The sequence below is a fragment of the Rhinopithecus roxellana genome, chromosome 6, assembly GCF_007565055.1.
Source record: "Rhinopithecus roxellana isolate Shanxi Qingling chromosome 6, ASM756505v1, whole genome shotgun sequence".
NCBI classification, from domain to species: Eukaryota; Metazoa; Chordata; class Mammalia; order Primates; family Cercopithecidae; genus Rhinopithecus; species Rhinopithecus roxellana.
Genome location: NC_044554.1, coordinates 50,666,220 through 50,687,251, shown reverse-complemented (window position 1 = coordinate 50,687,251; position 21,032 = coordinate 50,666,220). Strand labels below are relative to the sequence as shown.

At 44.7% G+C, this 21,032-nt stretch overlaps 4 gene segments (V, D, J or C); all 4 read left to right on the top strand.

The window, feature by feature from the left end:
- Nucleotides 1–289: 289 nt before the first annotated feature.
- LOC115898173 lies at nucleotides 290–957 on the top strand (the record flags this gene model as incomplete). The annotated part of the segment is given in 2 exon segments: nucleotides 290–548; nucleotides 638–957. Coding segments are annotated over 2 exon segments (447 nt in total), but the record flags the coding sequence as incomplete, so codon positions are not given.
- Nucleotides 958–3,076: 2,119 nt separating this feature from the next.
- On the top strand, nucleotides 3,077–3,855 carry LOC115898172. The segment is given in 2 exon segments: nucleotides 3,077–3,227; nucleotides 3,317–3,855. Coding segments are annotated over 2 exon segments (630 nt in total).
- Nucleotides 3,856–5,720: 1,865 nt separating this feature from the next.
- Nucleotides 5,721–7,475, top strand: LOC104681417. The segment is given in 3 exon segments: nucleotides 5,721–5,906; nucleotides 5,996–6,454; nucleotides 7,318–7,475. Coding segments are annotated over 3 exon segments (708 nt in total).
- A 1,992-nt stretch (nucleotides 7,476–9,467) lies between these two features.
- On the top strand, nucleotides 9,468–10,845 carry LOC115898218. The segment is given in 2 exon segments: nucleotides 9,468–9,578; nucleotides 9,738–10,845. Coding segments are annotated over 2 exon segments (473 nt in total).
- Nucleotides 10,846–21,032: the final 10,187 nt, after the last annotated feature.

Sequence of the window (21,032 nt, the reverse complement as noted above, 5' to 3'; positions counted from 1 at the left end):
CAAGCGATTCTGGTGTCTCAGACTCCTGAGTAGCTGTGAGTACAGGTGCACGTCAGGATGCCTGGATAATTTCTGTATTTTAGTACCGATGGGATTTCACCCTGTTGGTCTCCAACTCCTGACCTCAAGTGATCTGCTCTCTTCAGCCTCCCAAAGGGCTAGGATTACAGGCGTGGGCCACTGTGCACAGCCAAGTAATTATACCATCATGGGAATACAAAATATACTTTGAGCTACAAACTAATTACCAAAAGATCTAAAAAAAAAAGATGGTAGACTTGCACCAATTCAGACAAAGGCATTCTTCCCATCCAAACTCTTCACTGGTGAATTTTTCTTGAATTTGACCATCTGGGGAAGGGGCGTGGCCACTCCTGACAGGAAGGCTCTGGGGCCCAGGCAGGGAGTATGAGGTCTCAGAATGATGCCCTTGAAAGACCTGTTCCCCTTTCATCAATGTACAGACCCAGAAGACCCCCTCCGTCCTGCAGCCCATGCCATGAGCATCAGGCTCCTGTGCTGTGCGGCCTTTTGTCTCCTGTGGCCAGGTGGGTCCTGGGCAGGGCCCCTTGCATGGATTTCAAGGCCCAGCGCCTTCCCACTGGGGCTGCAGCATCAGTTTTGTTCTTCTCTGCAGGTCCAGTGAGTGCTGGTGTCACTCAGACCCCAAAATTCCAAGTCCTGAAGACAGGACAGAGCATGACACTGCAGTGTGCCCAGGATATGAACCATGAGCGCATGTACTGGTATCGACAAGACCCAGGCATGGGGCTGAGGCTGATTCATTACTCAGTTGCTGAGAATACCACTGACAAAGGAGAAGTCCCCGATGGCTACAGTGTCTCCAGATTAAACAAAAAGGATTTCCTGCTCAGGCTGGAGTCGGCTGCTCCCTCCCAGACATCTGTGTACTTCTGTGCCAGCAGTGAAGCCACAGTGCTGCATGGCCGTCTCCTCTCTGCACATAAAGGCAGGAGAGGCTCTGCCCTCATCCCCACCCCAGACTCAGCAATGCCCTTGGTCCTACCACCAGAAACTTTGGAGCCCCAGTGGGCCCGGGCAATGCCAGTCTCGGTCTGTGCCAGGTGCCTCTGCAGTCGGTCTCAGCCCGGCCTGGACTGGACTGGTCCCAGCACCTCAGATGTCTTCTTCGTCCCCCTCTGGTCTTTCCTCTGAGCTGTCCTTTTGGGCTGGGACCAGGGCTTTCTCAGCTCTGACTTTCCTAGTCATTCACCTGAGTCTGAGGCCTCGTGGGTGAAATAGGCTTTGTATTTCAGATCCATCTAGACTCCCATCTCTACCTGGGTACCAGATGCTTTCCTCTCTATGGTTTTTCCTGATATTGAACCCTAAAGTCATCTTAGCCACAGCCTGCATTTCCTATATTCACAGTCACCCTCCAATACCTTGCTGGGTTTCTCCTCCCCGACCTCCCTGCCCTTCTCTACTCTTGCCATGTTGAGAGACTCCAAAGTCCACTTCCTGTGCCCTGGGCTGGAGATTTCCTTTCTGTAGTGGTCAACACCTACCTGTGCTTCAGATCTCAGCATGATCAGCCCTAGTGATAATCACCACTATGCTTCCCTCGGCTCCCAGCTGAGGTCAGTTTCCCTTTAATAATCTCTCATGCTATCATGTGTCTGTTAGTCAGTAGAATTTAGCACAATTGGAATCATCCAGATACTTTAAACCCCATGAAGGCCAAGGCTATGTCTGCTTTATATTCCAACAGCAGTGCCTGGCACAGGGGGAGACCCATTTCAAAGAGAATGAATGGGTCAATGATGCAGTGAATGATGGGTGGATGGATGAACGAATAACAGAAGCATCCTAGATCTATTTCACCCTGGCAGAGATCTGGTATTAACTACAAGAAATCTTACCCCTTTGATTGCTGGGCTTGGGTAAGTCCCTGAAACATATATATATTGTATCTATTTCATACATATTATATCTATTTCATATATATTATATCTATTTCATATATATATCTCACAGTTTCTTTATCCACTCATTGATTGATGGGTATTTGAGTTGGTTCCTTTGTATTTATTACTAAATTAATGGCAGCAATACATCCAGAACATTCTTCCTTACCCTAAAGTTAGCCTTGTCTCCCCAAGTCGCTTACACATCAAGACACCTTCATGCCTGTAGATCATGGGCAGTGCTGGGCAGCCACCATCGTCCACATAGGCAGTCAGCAGCGTGAGGTGGTTCTGCCTGCTGCGGTCTAACCCCAGGCACAGAAAGCAACAGCCCTGGGTGGAGCTGAAGGTGCTCAGCTGGGTTTGTCAGGAGTCCCATCTGTCAGGAAATTGACAAGAAACAGAACAAAACGACAACTCCAATGTTGATGAGCCTGCCCCTGGGATTTGGAAAGCTAATAACAGAGAAAACCAATATAGACAAAGGATTTTGAACAGGATTATGGTCAATTAAGCAGATTAGAAAAGGATATTTGAAGGAGTATTTGGGACACAGGAGTCAAAAACACCCGGAAGACATGAGGAGTTTTTCTAAGATTCTAGACTATAGTAATGCTTAGATAACCAATATCAGTGTATTAATGAGTAATTATTATTATTATTATTCTGAGATGGAGTCTCACTCTATCACCCAGGTAGAAGTGCTGTGGCATGATCTCGGCTCACTGCAACCTCTGTCTCCCTGGTTCAAGCAATTCTGGTGCCTCCGACTCCCGAGTAGCTGTGACTACAGGTGCACGTCAGGATGCCTGGATAATTTCTGTATTTTTAGTACAGATGGGATTTCACCATGTTGGTCAGGCTGGTGTCCATCTCCTGGCCTCAAGTGATCTGCTCTCTTCAGCCTCCCAAAGGGCTAAGATTACAGGCGTGGGTCAGCGTGCACAGCCAAGTAATTACATCATCATGGGAATAAAAAATATACATTGAGTTACAAACTAATTACCAAAAGATCTTAAAAAGATGGTAGACTTGCATCAATTCAGACAAAGGCATTCTTCCCATCCAAACTCTTCACTGGTGAATTTATCTTGAATTTGACCATCTGGGGAAGGGGCGTGGCCTCTCCTGACAGGAAGGCTCTGGGGCCCCGGGAGGGAGAATGAGGTCTCAGAATGATGCCCTGAAAGACCTGTTCCCTTTCACCAATGCACAGACCCAGAAGACCCCTCCATCCTGTAGCACCTGCCATGCGCATCAAGCTCCTGTGCTGTGCAGCCTTTTCTCTCCTGTGGCCAGGTGGGTCCTGGGCAGGGCCCCTTGCATGGATTTCAAGGCCCAGCGCCTTCCCACTGGGGCTGCAGCATCAGTTTTGTTCTTCTCTGCAGGTCCAGTGAGTGCTGGTGTCACTCAGACCCCAAAATTCCAAATCCTGAAGACAGGACAGAGCATGACACTGCAGTGTGCTCAGGATATGAACCATGATCGCATGTACTGGTATCGACAAGACCCAGGCATGGGGCTGAGGCTGATTCATTACTCAGTTGGTGAAGGTAGCACTGACACAGGAGAAGTCCCTGATGGCTACAGTGTCTCCAGATCAAACCTACAGAATTTCCTGCTCAGGCTGGAGTCGGCTGCTCCCTCCCAGACATCTGTGTACTTCTGTGCCAGCAGTGAAGCCACAGTGCTGCATGGCCGTCTCCTCTCTGCACATAAAGGCAGGGGAGGCTCTGCCCTCATCCCCACCCCAGACTCAGCAATGCCCTTGGTCCTACCACCAGAAACTTTGGAGCCCCAGTGGGCCCGGGCAATGCCAGTCTCGGTCTGTGCCAGGTGCCTCTGCAGTCGGTCTCAGCCCGGCCTGGACTGGACTGGTCACAGCGCCTCAGATGTCTTCTTTGTCCCCCTCTGGTCTTTCCTCTGAGCTGTCCTTTTGGGCTGGGACCAGGGCTTTCCCAGCTCTGACTTTCCTAGTCATTCACCTGAGTCTGAGGCCTCGTAGGTGAAATAGGCTTTGTATTTCAGATCCATCTAGACTCCCATCTGTACCTGGGTACCAGATGCTTTCCTCTCTATGATTTTTCCTGATATTGAACCCTAAAGTCATCTTAGCCACAGCCTGCATTTCCTATATTCACAGTCACCCTCCAATACCTTGCTGGGTTTCTCCTCCCCGACCTCCTTGCCCTTCTCTACTCTTGCCATGTTGAGAGACTCCAAAGTCCACTTCCTATGCCCTGGGCTGGAGATTTCCTTTCTGTAGTGGTCAACACCTACCTGTGCTTCAGATCTCAGCATGATCAGCCCTAGTGATAATCACCACTATGCTTCCCTCGGCTCCCAGCTGAGGTCAGTTTCCCTTTAATAATCTCTCATGCTATCATGTGTCTGTTAGTCAGTAGAATTTAGCACAATTGGAATCATCCAGATACTTTAAACCCCATGAAGGCCAAGGCTATGTCTGCTTTATATTCCAACAGCAGTGCCTGGCACAGGGGGAGACCCATTTCAAAGAGAATGAATGGGTCAATGACGCAGTGAATGATGGGTGGATGGATGAACGAATAACAGAAGCATCCTAGATCCATTTTATCTTGGCAGAGATCTGGTATTAACTACAAGAAATCTTACCCCTTTGATTGCTGGGCTTGGGTAAGTCCCTGAAACATATATATATTGTATCTATTTCATACATATTATATCTATTTCATATATATTATATCTATTTCATATATATATCTCACAGTTTCTTTATCCACTCATTGATTGATGGGTATTTGAGTTGGTTCCTTTGTATTTATTACTAAATTAATGGCAGCAATACATCCAGAACATTCTTCCTTACCCTAAAGTTAGCCTTGTCTCCCCAAGTCGCTTACACATCAAGACACCTTTGTGCCTATAGATCATGGGCAGTGCTGGGCAGCCACCATCGTCCACATAGGCAGTCAGCAGCGTGAGGTGGTTCTGCCTGCTGCGGTCTAACCCCAGGCACAGAAAGCAACAGCCCTGGGTGGAGCTGAAGGTGCTCAGCTGGGTTTGTCAGGAGTCCCATCTGTCAGGAAATTGACAAGAAACAGAACAAAACGACAACTCCAATGTTGATGAGCCTGCCCCTGGGATTTGGAAAGCTAATAACAGAGAAAACCAATATAGACAAAGGATTTTGAACAGGATTATGGTCAATTAAGCAGATTAGAAAAGGATATTTGAAGGAGTATTTGGGACACAGGAGTCAAAAACACCCGGAAGACAGGAGGAGTTTTTCTAAGATTCTAGACTATAGTAATGCTTAGATAACCAATATCAGTGTATTAATGAGTAATTATTATTATTATTATTCTGAGATGGAGTCTCACTCTATCACCCAGGTAGAAGTGCTGTGGCATGATCTCGGCTCACTGCAACCTCTGTCTCCCTGGTTCAAGCAATTCTGGTGCCTCCGACTCCCGAGTAGCTGTGACTACAGGTGCACGTCAGGATGCCTGGATAATTTCTGTATTTTTAGTACAGATGGGATTTCACCATGTTGGTCAGGCTGGTGTCCATCTCCTGGCCTCAAGTGATCTGCTCTCTTCAGCCTCCCAAAGGGCTAAGATTACAGGCGTGGGTCAGCGTGCACAGCCAAGTAATTACATCATCATGGGAATAAAAAATATACATTGAGTTACAAACTAATTACCAAAAGATCTTAAAAAGATGGTAGACTTGCATCAATTCAGACAAAGGCATTCTTCCCATCCAAACTCTTCACTGGTGAATTTATCTTGAATTTGACCATCTGGGGAAGGGGCGTGGCCTCTCCTGACAGGAAGGCTCTGGGGCCCCGGGAGGGAGAATGAGGTCTCAGAATGATGCCCTGAAAGACCTGTTCCCTTTCACCAATGCACAGACCCAGAAGACCCCTCCATCCTGTAGCACCTGCCATGCGCATCAAGCTCCTGTGCTGTGCAGCCTTTTCTCTCCTGTGGCCAGGTGGGTCCTGGGCAGGGCCCCTTGCATGGATTTCAAGGCCCAGCGCCTTCCCACTGGGGCTGCAGCATCAGTTTTGTTCTTCTCTGCAGGTCCAGTGAGTGCTGGTGTCACTCAGACCCCAAAATTCCAAATCCTGAAGACAGGACAGAGCATGACACTGCAGTGTGCCCAGGATATGAACCATAACTACATGTACTGGTATCGACAAGACCCAGGCATGGGACTGAGGCTGATTCATTACTCAGTTGGTAAAGGTAGCACTGACACAGGAGAAGTCCCTGATGGCTACAGTGTCTCCAGATCAAACCTACAGAATTTCATGCTTAGGCTGGAGTCGGCTGCTCCCTCCCAGACATCTGTGTACTTCTGTGCCAGCAGTGAAGCCACAGTGCTGCACGGCCGTCTCCTCTCTGCACATAAAGGCAGGAGAGGCTCTGCCCTCATCCCCACCCCAGACTCAGCAATGCCCTTGGTCCTACCACCAGAAACTTTGGATCCCCACTGTGCCTGGCCAGTGGGAGCCTTGGTCTGTGCCAGGTGCCTCTGCAGTCAGTCTCAGCCAGGCCAGGACTGGTCTCAGGGCCTCAGATGTCTTCTTTGTCCCCCTCTGGTCTTTCCTCTGAGCTGTCCTTTTGGGCTGGGACCAGGGCTTTCTCAGCTCTGACTTTCCTAGTCATTCACCTGAGTCTGAGGCCTCGTAGGTGAAATAGGATTTGTATTTCAGATCCATCTAGACTCCCATCTCTACCTGGGAACCAGATGCTTTCCTCTCTATGATTTTCCTCATATTGAACCCTAACGTCGTCTTAGCCACAGCCTGCATTTCCTATATTCACAGTCACCCTCCAATACCTTGCTGGGTTTCTCCTCCCCGACCTCCTTGCCCTTCTCTACTCTTGCCATGTTGAGAGACTCCAAAGTCCACTTCCTGTGCCCTGGGCTGGAGATTTCCTTTCTGTAGTGGTCAACACCTACCTGTGCTTCAGATCTCAGCATGATCAGCCCTAGTGATAATCACCACTATGCTTCCCTCGGCTCCCAGCTGAGGTCAGTTTCCCTTTAATAATCTCTCATGCTATCATGTGTCTGTTAGTCAGTAGAATTTAGCACAATTGGAATCATCCAGATACTTTAAACCCCATGAAGGCCAAGGCTATGTCTGCTTTATATTCCAACAGCAGTGCCTGGCACAGGGGGAGACCCATTTCAAGGAGAATGAATGATTCAATGATGCAGTGAATGATGGGTGGATGGATGAACAAATAACAGGAGCACCCTAGATCCATTTTACCCTGGCAGAGATCTGGCATTAACTATAAGAAATCTTAGCCGTTTGATTGCTGGGCTAAGGTAGGTCCCTGAAATTAACGAGGAGTCACTATCATGGGTAAGATTCCTCCTGTGTCTGTAGCACCAGACCTCCTCCAGGTCTCTATGCTCTCCTTCGGACTCTTTCCCCACAACAACTCTAGACAGATTGGAGATCCATTTCCAGAAACCCATGCACACAGGTTTGTGATTTTGGAACCACTTCTGGTACCAGAAACTCCATTAGGTTTACATCAATAAAACAGAGCCACTAAGAGTACTATGGAGAGGAGGATGTATGACAGGAGTTAGACCTTATATAAATGTAGGGGGAGCTGAGGAAGAGAAGGTCTGGAGGGGAGATCTAGCCAGCAGATTTAATTCATGATTAATGTGACCTCTTATTCTACTCAAAGGAGAGCATACGATTTCAAATAAAAAAATATTGATTTTTCTTTGTAAAAGTTGGACCTAAATAGTGAGCTACTTTTGTCCCACAATTGTCTTAAGTTGGCTAATGGTGGAACAAATCCTTGATGCTAGGACTTTGGTTTCCTTGGAAGAACAGGAAAAAAAAAAAAAAAAAAAAAAAACAACAACAACAAAAAAAACAAAACCTCATGCATATACAGCCTTACAGGCTCTGTTTTTGAAGGAAGCGTAATAAAAAAGAAACAGAAAATCAGAATTCTCTTCTGGAACCTACACTGGGGCTGTCCTCAGAGCAGGCTGTGATGTGAGGAATCTAATCTATGGGGGTATTTCGCAGCTCAGAGTGCAGCAGACAGTTCCTGACCCCATGCATTTGGGGGTGAGACTGGAGACAGTTGAAAAGCTACGGAGTCTTGACGTTCTGCACTCTCAACCCTGGCCTCTCCCTGAATTTTATAGATTAACAGCAGACCAATTCACTCCCACTATTAAAAATATTGAAACAAAAACCGAGCAGGAACAGTGAGCAGAAGCAATAAACTATTCAGATGAACATCTTAAAGATTTTAAATTCTGCCATCATAAGATGTGGATGTTTGAAGAGCTACGTTTAAATGAATACAAGAAGGAACTGAAACAAGGACATGAAAAAAGAGACTGCCCCAAACCATCAAAAAACATTAAAGAAATAATCAAATAGAATGTCTAGAAATCATTATGATTACTCGAGAAAACAAAATGGAAGCTAAACAGCAGATTCAAGGCTTCTAAAGAGATTAGTAGCAATATCAAAGATGGGTCTCAAGAAATCACCTAGAATGAAACACAGAAAATTAAATGTAAAATATAAAAAAGTGAAGGAACAAGGAAAAAATGAAGTTTTTAGAATATCAGAAAGTATAGAATGTTTTATTGAAATTTTTTTTCTTATATATAATTGAAGTTTCAGAAAGAGAAAATAGGGCAAATGGCCTGAGATGACTGTGTATATGATGTTAGCTGAGAATGTTCCTGAGATGTTTGAGACCGAAATCCTTGTTCAAGAATTCAGATGAATTGTAAGATGAATAGGCAGGTCCCGGTGAAATTGCAGACCACAAATGACAAAGAGAAGATTTTAACAGCCGTCAAAAGGGAGAGATAAATATCTTTCAGTGGAATAGAATGAGAGAAATAGTTAAAGTCAAGAAAGAGAATTAAAAATAACCATTAAATCAGAATTATAGTCCTCAGTTATTGAAGATTCAGATTGATTTTAAAAAATCTATAGGACAGGAAAAGAAAATATGGAACACTAAAAAAATTCTGTGAGTTTGTCACCAAGGTACCTTTTCTGAATTATAGTTAACGAGGGTGGAAAATGATCCCAGAAGAAAGGCATGAAGGCAGTTAGTGAGGGAACCCATGTGATGGGGCATTCCATTGGGCACGTGTGACTAGGGGAATGGAGGAGGCTGCGGCATGAATGGGGATGGCAGGGGGACCCCGACTTGCAGGAAAGACAATGAGCTCACACTTTGGTGCCTGGTGTTGGGGTTGCTGTTGGCACATCCTACAGAGCGTGCCCAGCAGACAGAGGAGCGGCTGTGAGATGAGAAGGTGAACTCGGAGACGCAGCGTGAAGCCTCTCGGTCCAGACAGCACAGGAGCCCAAAGCGATGTCCCATGCAAATAACGTTGTTTACAAGGAGCGTATAAATATTTAAAGTAATCATCCGAGTGTGTTCTAATATAAATCCTGTGTTCCTGAGGTCATGCAGATTGGGAGAGGAAGTGATGTCACGGTGGGAACTTCCGTGTAAGGACAGGGACGTCCCTCCTCCTCTGCTCCTGCTCACAATGACTCTGATCTGGTAAAGCTCCCATCCTGCCCTGACTCTGCCATGGGCACCAGGCTCCTCTGCTGGGCAGCCCTGTGCCTCCTGGGGGCAGGTGAGTCCTCAGACACCAACCAGTCTCATTGTGTGTGTGAGTGTGTGTGTGTGTGCCAGGGGGTGTTTGTATGTGTATGTGTCTGTGTGTGGAGGGGTGGGATTCGTGTGATGACTAAAATTGTTTCCCTTGTTCTGTTCCTAACTTGTGCCTCCACAGATCACACAGGTGCTGGAGTCTCCCAGTCCCCCAGGAACAAGGTCACAGAGGAGGGAAAGGATGTAGTGCTCAGGTGTGATCCAATTTCAGGTCATACCACCCTTTATTGGTACCGACAGAGCCTGGGGAAGGGCCTGGAGTTTTTAATTTACTTCCAAGGCAAGGATGCACCAGACAAATCAGGGCTGCCCAGTGGTCGGTTCTCTGTAGAGAGGCCTGAGGGATCCGTCTCCACTCTGAAGATCAGCCCACACAGCAGGGGGACTCAGCCGTGTATCTCTGTGCCAGCAGCTTAGCCACAGCGTGGCACGGTCACCTCCTTCCTGTTCACAAACCTCATCCTTCTCTCTCCTTGCAGCATCTAGAGACCTTTAACAGGCCTCTCTTTGCTCCCCGCTCCCCGCTCCCCGTGGGAAACAAGTAGATTTGGACCTCAGCTGTCCTTTGGGCAGAAAGAGACCACAGATTCATCCCTAAGACACAGTAACTGTAAATGTGGGTGGTGGAAGCAATCGTGGCCCACTGGACTCTAGGAGTCTTCAGAGCCAGCTCACTGCTCTAAGGCAAGCACTGGGTGTCTTAGCCTCGGCCTTCAGGGCTGGGACATGCAGTTTTCTTTGGGGCCTGGGAGGTTGCTGCCCACATACAGAAGCTTTGGGCATGGGCAAGGAAGAGGCCTGTTTCCCTGCATGGGTTCGGGCATCTGGCATCTGCAAGGTCTGAAGCTTCATCCACAGGAACATTCCTTCTTCTGAAGCCTCTTCTATCCCTGTCACATTGGAAGTTCTCTGCAGTACCAGAGCAAAACAATCTTCGTGTTTGACTTAAACATCTTTGTGGCTTTTGTGACAGTTACTTGATGAATACAGCCATGATAACAATAAGACTTCGTTTCTTCTGCCTAGTGTAAGCAATGAGTGTTCTTTATTTTGTGTTCATTTACCACTGCTCCTGTCCTGGGAGACTGAACCTTGCGTCCACTACTGCTCCAGTGTCAGCTTGGTTCCCTAGGAAATTGGGTTTCTAGAACCTGAATACTGACAAATAAGAATTGTACATATGTATACCATGTAACCTGCATTTAAAAATGTGTGCACAAGGGCCTGTAATCCTAGCACTTTGGGAGGCTGAGGCGGGCAGATGATGAAGTTAGGAGATCGAGACCATCCTGGCTAACACGGTGAAACCCCATTTCTACTAAAAATACAAAAAATTAGCCGGGTGTGGAGGCGGGCACCTGTAGTCCCAGCTACTTGGGAGGCTGAGGCAGGAGAATGGCGTGAACCTAGGAGGAGGAGCTTGCAGCGAGCTGAGATGGCACCACTGCGCTCTAGACTGGGCGACAGAGCAACGCTCTGTCTCAAAAAAATAAAAAATAAAAAAGTATGTACATGGTGCAGCGACTAAATCTAGCTAATTAACATATGCAGTACCTCAATCCTTATCCTTTCCTGTGGTGAGAATACTTGAAATGTACTCTGTTAGCATTTTCCCAGAATGCAATCCACTGTTACTAACTCTAGTCACTGTGTTGTACAATAGATCTTTTGAACTTCTTCCTCCTATTTGAGTGAAATTTTGTATCCTTTAACCAACATCTCCCCAGCACCCCATCTCCACTCCAGCCTCTGATAATTGTTGCTCTAGTCTTTTGATTTGAAATAATTTCCCTGAGGTCTTTAACTCAAGAAGATGGAGTTTTAAAAATAATAATGCTTACATTACTTTTGTTTTGTTTGTTATTTTACATATTGCAATATAGTTTTTGTTGCAAATATAAATAAGTATATTGTAATAAAAATTCTTCACCTCTCTTTGAGTGAAGCTACAGTTCACATATATGAAATTTCAAGTTGTGGTTAGAGCTGACATGATTATGGATCATGGGTTTCTGGGAGTCCTCAGAGACAGCCCCGTACACAAAGGTTAAGGTAGAATACCCCAGACCCAGCCAGGACAGAGGTGCTCCGAGTCCTGCAGAGCTGGTTGGGGAATTATAGATCTTTAAATTCACTTATCAGAAATTGTGGTGGCTCAGATACCAAATTTCTTTCTCTAGCAAATGATAATTGTTGGCAGGGATTGTTCTGAACCCATTGTAATTGTTTCATCAACAGATCATTCCTTTTTTAGTTGCCCTGTGTGTCCTGGGAGTGCATAAGTCCCAGGCACAGATGGGAATTCCCTGACCTTAGGATGCTATTCCAAGGACTTCCTTGCTGGACCCTGTCTCCGACTTTTCCCACCTTTATCCGCATGACCCCTAAGACAAATGGTCCTAACAGTGGACCAGCTCTGAAACTTAAGCTTGCACAGAATATTAACCACAACTGTAAACACTGATGCTGAAAGAAGTGGTAAAAAAGGTGGGCAGGGTTTCCCACCTGCACTGAGAATGAACATAGAAGGATAGCAAAGGGAAGGTTTTATTAATAAGCAAACAAGAAGCAATAAAGGCCCTGCTCTAAATGAATGTAACTAATCTCTTTGAGTTAAAAAAGGAGCACGTCAATAAAAGTATTTCAAATCAAAGTCTAGAAGCTTCCAAATCAGCCAGCACAACCCTAAGAGTTCTGCACTCTGAGCAACTAACTTCAGAGAACTCTTCAATCCTTTCTGGGCTCAAACTTCCCTCTGTCCACCCCAAGACCCAGGGTCACACTCTCATCCTATTATGAAAACAATGGGCTTCGATATTGTTGCTGATGCCTCATTTCTAGGAGTTGAGTAGTAAGCACTGAAGAGCTTTGAAAGTTGTGCTTCGGAGTCCAGGGATGTGCTGGAGCCAGCTTTTCTGACTCGCGAGAGACAAACAGGCACACTCTTCCCTTCAGTGAAGCCATGTTGACAGCTTGAAATCCACCATAGTGCCTTTGTTGATACAACAGAACTTGGTAAGTGCTACTAAGCATGTGCCCACCTCCACAGACAGTTTTCCAGCACATCACTGGAATGTTTTCTGAGAAAATGATGTTCCTGTTAAGTCGTCGTGTCTTGAGGGGCCAAAAGGACACCGAATTCACCTCTTCTCTGTTCTTGCTTTTAGAAACCATGACCTAAGGTGACCTCAGCTGACACTATTTCTATTCAATCTCCAAATTCCCTTACTTTGTGGGTCCGTATCTCTTGTAAGCACACCAGTCCAGAACATGACAACTATTTTGAGTGTAGCTAAAGGATAGAGTAAACAAGTTTATTATTTTCGCATTATCCTTCCTTGCATGGAATATGTAGATGCTGCAGTCATTGGGAACAGGGATGGGGCAAGCAGCAGCTCTGGGCTGTGAACAACTTTACAGCCAGAAAATTCTTCAGTGGCACAGATCACACTCACCCTAAATGTCCTCCTCTCCAACACATAGTACAGCCCCCGTCCATCTCAGTCCCTGGAGGTCATCCAGAGCTCCCAGAGAATCTCTGCTCTGGGGCAGAATCACCAAGGCTCCCCCTTGCCAGCTCTCTACAGGCTCCAGCAAGGTTTTTCTGCCAGATGCAGGGCATGAGTATGGCTCTGTTGTCTGTCAGGTAGAGGGAGGCCATATGGTGATGTTCGTATAAGAAGGATTGGGTTTCTGAGGCTCCTCTCAAATACTTGATATAATTTTATTTGCTTTTTGTTTCACTCTACAATGTCACCATTTAGGATAACAATTATTTTGGTTGCATTATTTATGGCACTGTGAAAGATTTTTGTGTTTAAATTCATTTAAGAAATCATTCCAATTATGCATCTTTTCTGTTCAGATATAATCTGAGGCAGTGAAAGAAACAGCAATGATTTTGAAAACAGTCACTTACATGCCCTATGATAAAGGCATTGTTCAAGGTTCATGACTCACACCTAACTTTCAGTCTACTGGAAATGAAAAGGCACAGACTTGGGGGCCTGTGATCAAGCCACGAGAGAGGACTATGCCAGTTACTGTGGGACTTCAGGGCACGAAGAGATGACCTCCCCTTTACACTCTGCTCAACAATGAAGGAATAAGAGTTGGTCCATGAGAACCTGAGGAGAGAAATTCTGGGAGCCTTTCACTGGGATGGAGCAAGGGCTGTAGAACAAGTCACTGGAAAGGGAAATGGTTCCTCTGGTCTGTCACAGAAGACGGTGGATAGAAAGGTCATATAATCCCCAGTTCCCTGGCTGATTTGCTTCCGTATGATACTATTTTGCAGCAGCTTACCCTCATCTCACGCCACTCCTCTACCTCTTCCAGAATCATCTCCTCCCTCTCTGCTCTTCAGATCAGCACATTGCGTGGTACAAGCTATTCCTTTCCTGTCGCAGGCCTTTTGCTAGTCTTAATTATATCCAGCCTTATTTTCCCGTTAGATACGCTCCTTCCACGATTGCTTATTGCCTTTCAAGGGACTTTTTTTGGTCTTTCCCCCGAGATGGAGTCTCACTCTGTCGCCCAGGCTGGAGTGCAGAGGCGCTATCTCGGCTCACTGCAAGCTCCGTCTGGAGGGTTCACGCCATTCTCCTGCCTCAGCCTCCTGAGTAGCTGGGACTACACGTGCCCGCCACCACACCTGGCTGATGTTTTGTATTTTTTTAGTAGATACGGGGTTTCACTGTGTTAGCCAGGATTGTCTCAATCTCCAGACCTCTTGATCTGCCCACCTTGGCCTCCCAAAGGGCTGGGATTACAGGCGTGAGCCACCATGCCCAGCCAAGAGATCCTATTTCTTATATCCCAGTTTTACTTTTTATTAATACATATCTGACCCCATCTTGAAGGTCATCACATTATCTGCTTAGTCTTTTGCTAATCTTTATTTTTATGGTGGCATTGTCATTTGGGGGACATGTTTGTTTATCTTTGGTAATGGAAATGAAATAACGTTACACTTCACTTTCTGTGTTTTATTCCTGCTTTAGAGTAAACACTATTTCCTTCCATTCTTCCTATTCTATTCCTGTCTCTTTAGATAGTTTTAAGGGAGAAAATTCAGTGAGACTGTAACTGCAGCTATGGGGTAAGAATTATTTAGAATGAGGATGGGATGTTAAGTTTGATAACTCAAAGGAACAGTCAGGGTTAAAACTAATGTTGGGGTTGGGGTTTAGGGAAGTAGCTCATAAAACATGCAAGATGACATTTCTAGAATAACGTCTCAGCTCACTCTGCAGACACTTCCCAGCATCCCCTTGGGCCATTGCAGAAGCAATGATGAAACTTCACTTATTGGCCACAGGATGGCACTGTGGTCCACTGGGATCTAAGGGGCTCTGGAGAGGTTTGTAAAGCAGCCTAGGAGGGAAAGGGTTAAGAAAAATTAGGGCTGGAATTCAAGATTATGTAGATTTTGCAGCAGTTTTCAGTTATTTCTAGACTACCTACAGCTATGCAAATGCAGGAAATACCTCTCATCTTTAATGAGATCCACAGTTGAAGAATTTTGGCCTGTCAGCCTTGGTGTCAGGGGCAGGTGCAGACAGAAGAGCAACTGTCTCAGAGGAAAATGGGAAAGTGAAGGGGGAGTTATGGCTTAAACCCAGTGAGTCTCTGCTGCACCTCGTCTTCCCTGCAGCTCTTGCCAGGCGACAGCCTCCATGAGAATAGTCAGAAGTTCCTGGACTAGGTGAACTCTGTAGGCATGGAGGGTAACACAGCAGGCCCACCTTTCACAAGTTTGCAAAGTCTGGGCTCCAAGACGTTTTTTTCCTTTCCTCTGCAGAGTCCTGCTGCTTCTGAAGTCTTGTCTTCACTTTCTGCCTGCCTCTCCAACAGTCCCCATGGAGGTGGGGATCAGCCAGACACCAAGATACCACAGACACACAGGGAAAAAGATCACCCTGAAATTTGCTCAGATTAGGAACCATTATTCAATGTTCTGTTATCAATAAGACCAAGAACAAGGGCTGAGGCTGATCCATTATTCAGGTAGTGTTAGCAGCATGACCAAAGGTGATGCCAAGGAAGGGTACAATATCTCTGGAAACAAGCTCAAGCATTTTCCCCCAACCCTGGAGTCCACTAGCACCAGCCAGACCTCTGTACCTCTGTGGCAGTGCATCCGCAGCACTGCACAGTCAGCTGCTCTCTGCACAAAAACGGGCAGCCACAGGCTGGAGGTGGGCAATCCTTCCCAAGGTCTCTGTCTCAACCAGGAGAAAAAGCTGCCCTTTTTGAAGCTCTTCTCAGATGTCCCCACAATGGGCTTTCAGTCTGTGCATCCTCCTGCAGCAGGAACTTCAGTGTGAGCCGAGGTCCATCACTGTGATATGGATGCACGAATGCAAACAACACTTAATGTTATTTTGCCCAATTTGGAATATTCTGGCAGTTGCCCTTTTTTTTGTTTCCCATTGGCTTGGTCATTTTTTCTCCATCGCTTTATGTTGAGCCTATGGGAGTTGCATATGAGATGGGTCTCCCGAAGACAGCATACAGTTTAGTGTTTCACTTGTTTATCCAACTGTCACTCTTTTAATAATAAGTGACTTTTATGTGCCGTATCTAGCATGTCTACATCCAAGGTTAATATTAATACGTGCAGATATGATCCTGCCATTGTGTTGTTACTTGGTTGTTATGCAGACTTGATTGTGTAGTTGCTTTATAGTGTCAATGGTCTACGTACTTAAGTGTGTTTTTTTGGTGGCTGGTGGTGATCTTTCATTTCTATGTTTAGCACTCCCTTCAGGACCTCTTGTAAGGCAGGTCTGGTGGTCACAAATTCCTTAAACATTTGCTTGTCTGAAGGGATCTTATTTCTCCTTTCCTTATGAAGCTTAGTTTGGCTGGATATGAAATTCCTGGTTAGGATTTCATTTCTTTAAGAATGTTAAATATTGGCTCCCAATTATTTCTGCCTTGTAAAGTTTCTCCTGAAAAACCTGCTGTTAGCCTGATGAGGTTCCCTTTGTAGGTGACCTGCCTTTTCTCTCTCGCTGACTGTACTATTTTTTCTTTCATGTTGACCTTGAAGCATCTGATGACTATGTGTCTTGGGGGTGGTTGTCTTTTATAGTATCTCATAAGAATTCTCTGTGTTTCCTGAATTTGAATGTTAAACTCTCTAGCAAGGTTAGGGAAATTTTTGTACTCAATATCCTCCAATACGTTTTCAATATTGCTTACTCTCTCTCCCTCTCTTTCAGACACATCAATGAGTCATAGGTTTGGTCTTTTTACATAATCCCATATTTCTCAGAGGTTTACTTCATTCATTTTTCTTTTTTTATTTATTTTTTGTCTGACTGAATTGATTCAAAAACAAGTGTTCAAGCTCTGAGATTATTTTCTCAGCTTCATCTATTATGCTGCTAATACTTCTGATGATATTGACATTGTTGAGGTTAGTTTTTCAGCTCTATCACATCAGTTTGGTTCTTCCTTCAAATAACTATTTCATCTTTCAGCTAATGTGTCATTTTATTTGATTCATTAGATTCCTTAGATTGACTTTCAGCTTTCTTCTGAATCTTGATAGCGTTTGTTTCTATCCTGTTCCTGAATTCTATGTCTGTCATTTCAGCCACTTCAGCCTGGTTAAGAATCATTGTTGGGAAGCTAGTGTGTTCTTTTGGTGGTAAGAAGACACTCTGACTTGTTGAGTTGCCAGAGTTCTTTCACTGGTTCTTTCTCATCTCTGTGGGCTGATGTTTCTTTAATCTTTTAAGCTGATGTATTTTGGAAGGGTTTTTTGCTTTTATATTCTTCTATGCCCTTGAGGGTTTGACTGTTACATAAGCTGTATTCAGTAGACTGGCTTCATTTCTGGAATATTTCAGGGGGCTAAGATTCAGCTCAGTACTTCTGGGCTGCATGTTGTAGGCCTGTGGTGCTGGAATTAGGCCCAGAGCTTTGATTTTTGACACCTCGAGGTTAAAGCATCTGCTACACCAGAGGGACTGAGGCATTCCCAATTCCACTGGCAACAACACTCCAATGGGGGATGCCAGCCAAAGTACTTTTTCCAAATGGTGGCATTGGGGTACATGCTCAGAAGTATGTGCCAATAACGGCAATGTGGCAGTTTCCATGTGTATGTTTGTGCTAGCTTTTTTGTTATTATACAGTAACTTTTGCCTCTTTTTATAGTTATTGTCTTGAAATACATTTTATCTGATATAGATATAACTACTTGTGATCTTTTTTGGTTTTCATTTGCATGAAACATCTTTTTGTATCTCTTCACTTTCAATCTATATATCTTTTTAGGGGAGGTGCGTTTCTTGTAAGTAACAGATCGTTGGGTCTTGTTTTTATAGTCATTCAGCTACTCTCTGTCCTTTGATTGGTGAGTTTAAATCATTTACATTCAATGTTTTTGTTGATAATTAAGTACTTGCTCCTGCCATGTATTTGTTTCCTGGTCTCCTCTTCATTTGTTTCTTCTTTCCTGTCTTCTTTTCAGTAAAGGTGATTTTCCCTAATAATGTATTTTCATTTCTTGTTTGTTATTTTTGTGTATCTGTTGTATTTGTTTGTATTTAAAGTTACTATGTTGCATATGTTCGTATTTAAAGTTACTATGCATGAGGCTTGCAAATAATATCTTATACTGATGACAACATAACACTGATTGCCTAAGCAAACAAACCAAAAACAAGAGAAAACTAGTAAAATTCTTATAGTTTAACATTGTCCTCTCAACTTTGTGTCCTTTTTGTTTATATCTTAGGTACTGTCTATGTGTTGAAAAGCTGTAGTTTTTTTTTTTTAATTGGTTCATCTTTTAGTCTTTCTAAGTAGTTTACACGCCGTAATCACAGTGTTATAATATTGTGTTTTTCTGTGCACTATGATCAGTTAGTTTTGCACCTTCAGATAATTTCTTATTTCTCATTAATGCTCTTTTCTTTCAGATTGAAAAACTCTCCTTTTCATTTCTTCTAGGACAAGTCTGGTGTTGAGGAAGTCCCTCAGGTTTTGTCTGGGGAAGTCATTCTTTCCCTTTCATGTTTGAAGGATATTTTCACTGAATATACTATTCTAGTATTAACTTTTTTAGCACTTTAAATATATCATGCTCCTCTCTCATGACCTGTAAGATTTGCACTGAAAAGTCTGATGCTAGACCATATTGGTGTTCCATTGTAGGTTATCTGTTTATTTTCTCTTGCTGCTTCTAGAATCCTTTCTTTATCCTGAAATTATGATTTATCCTTGAAGTTTCATTATTGTCTTGATGTAGTCTTTGACTTAAATGTGCTTGGTATTCTACAATCTTCTTTTACTTGAATATTGATATCTTTCTCTAAGATTGGGAATTTCTCTGTTACCATGACTTTGAATAAACTTTCAGCCCTATCTCTCTCTCTACCTCCTCTTTCAGGTCAATAACTCTTAAAGTTGCCCTTCTGAGGCTATTTTCTAGATTTCGTATTTGTGCTTCATTAATTTTTATTCTTTTTTCTCCTCTGATGGTGTATTTTCAAGTAGTCTGTCTTCAAGCTTATTGATTCTTCTGCCTCATCAATTGTGAGGTTGAAACCCTGATGCATTCGTCAGAATGTCAATTGCATTTTCAGCTCCAAAATTTCTGCTTGATTGTTTTTAATTATTTAGATCTCTTCAGGATTCTGAATTTCTTGCCTGTGTTATCTTGAATTTTGTTGAGTTTCTTCAAAACAGGTATTTTGAGTTCTGTGTCTGAAAGGTCACACATCTCTCTCTCGTTTTGGGATTGGCCTCTGGTGCTTTATTTGGTTCATTTGGTGAGGTCATGTTTTCCTGAATGGTCTTGAGGCTTGTGGATGTTTGCCTGTGTCGGGGCATTGAAGAGTTAGGTATTTATTATAGTCTTTGCAGTCTGGGCTTGTTTGTACTCGCCCTTGGAAAGCTTTTCAGATGTTTGAATGTACTTGGGTGTTGTCATCTAAGTTTTTTGTCTCTGAAAACTTATCTGCATTGGGGGCACCCCAAGACCAGTAATTCTGTGTCCCTTGTGGACTCATAGATGTACTGCCTTGGTGGTCTTGGATAAGATCTGAAAGAAGTCTCTGGATTATCTGGCAGAGACTCTTGTTCTCTTCTTTCACTTTCACTCAAACAAACGTTTCTGTCTCTCTCTGTGCTGAATTCCCTGGAACTGAGGGAGAAGTGGCACATGCTCCCCTGTGGCTACCATCTCTGAGACCCTAGGTCAGAACTAAAGCCAGCCTGATAATGGGTTTCACCCAAGGTCCACGGTAACCACTGCCTTGCTTATTGCCTATGTTCACTCAAGGCCCCAGGGATCTACAATCAGCATGTGGAAAAGTCAGCCAGGCTTATATCCTTCCCTTCAGGGTCACAAGGGCCCCTGACCCTGAGGACATCCAGAGATGCCATCCAGGAGCCAGAGCCTGGAGTCAGAAACCTTGGGAATCTATCTAGAGCTCTATTCTACTGCAGCTGAGCTGGCACTCAAGTCACAAGACAAAGTTCTTTCCACTCTTCCTTGCCCTTTTCACAACCAGAGGAGTCTCTCCCTATGGCTACCACTGCCCCAGGCCCACAGCAAGAGTTGCCTGACTATTGCCAATGTTCACTCAGGGCCCAAGGACTTTTTAGCCAGCTTGTGGTACATGCTGCCAGGCCTGAGACTCTTCTTTCAGGGCAATGGGCTCTCCTCTGGCCCAGGGCAGGTCCAGAAATGCAATCCAAGAGCCAAGTCCTGAAATCCAGGACCCCCGGAGCCTACTTTGTGCTCTACTCCACTGTGGCCAAGCTGGTACCTAATCCGCAAGACAAAGTCTCCTTTATTCTTCCCTCTCCTTTTATCAAGCAGAAGGAACCTCTCCCCATATTCACCACAGCTGAGTATGTGCTGCATCACACCTGAAACCAGCATGTCTCAGATTCTCATGTAAGCTGTATGGCAAGTACCACCTGGGCATTGCTGCTGATTATTTGGGGCCCAAGTGCTCTTTATTCAGCAGATGATGAATCTTTCTGGGTCTTGTTCCTTCCCCACAAGGCAGCAGTTTCCCTTCCGGCCCATGGTGTGTTTAGAAATGTTATCCAGGAGGTAGGGCCTAGAATTGGGGCCTCAGTACTCTGCCCATTGCCCTATCCTACTATGACTCAGCTGGTGTCTGATTTTCAAGAAAAAGTCCTCTTTACTCTTCCCTCTCCTTTCTTTAAGTGGAGAGAAGGTATATTAGCCCATTCTAGCATTGCTATAAAGAATACGTGAGACTGTGTAATTTATAAGAAAAGGGGTTTAATTGGCTCATGGTTCCGCAGGCTGTACAAGAGGCATAATACTGGCATCTGTTTCTCAGAAGGTTCCAAAAGCTTATAAATATGCAGAAGGCCAAGGGAGAGCAGGCACATCACATCGCAAAAGCAGGAGCAA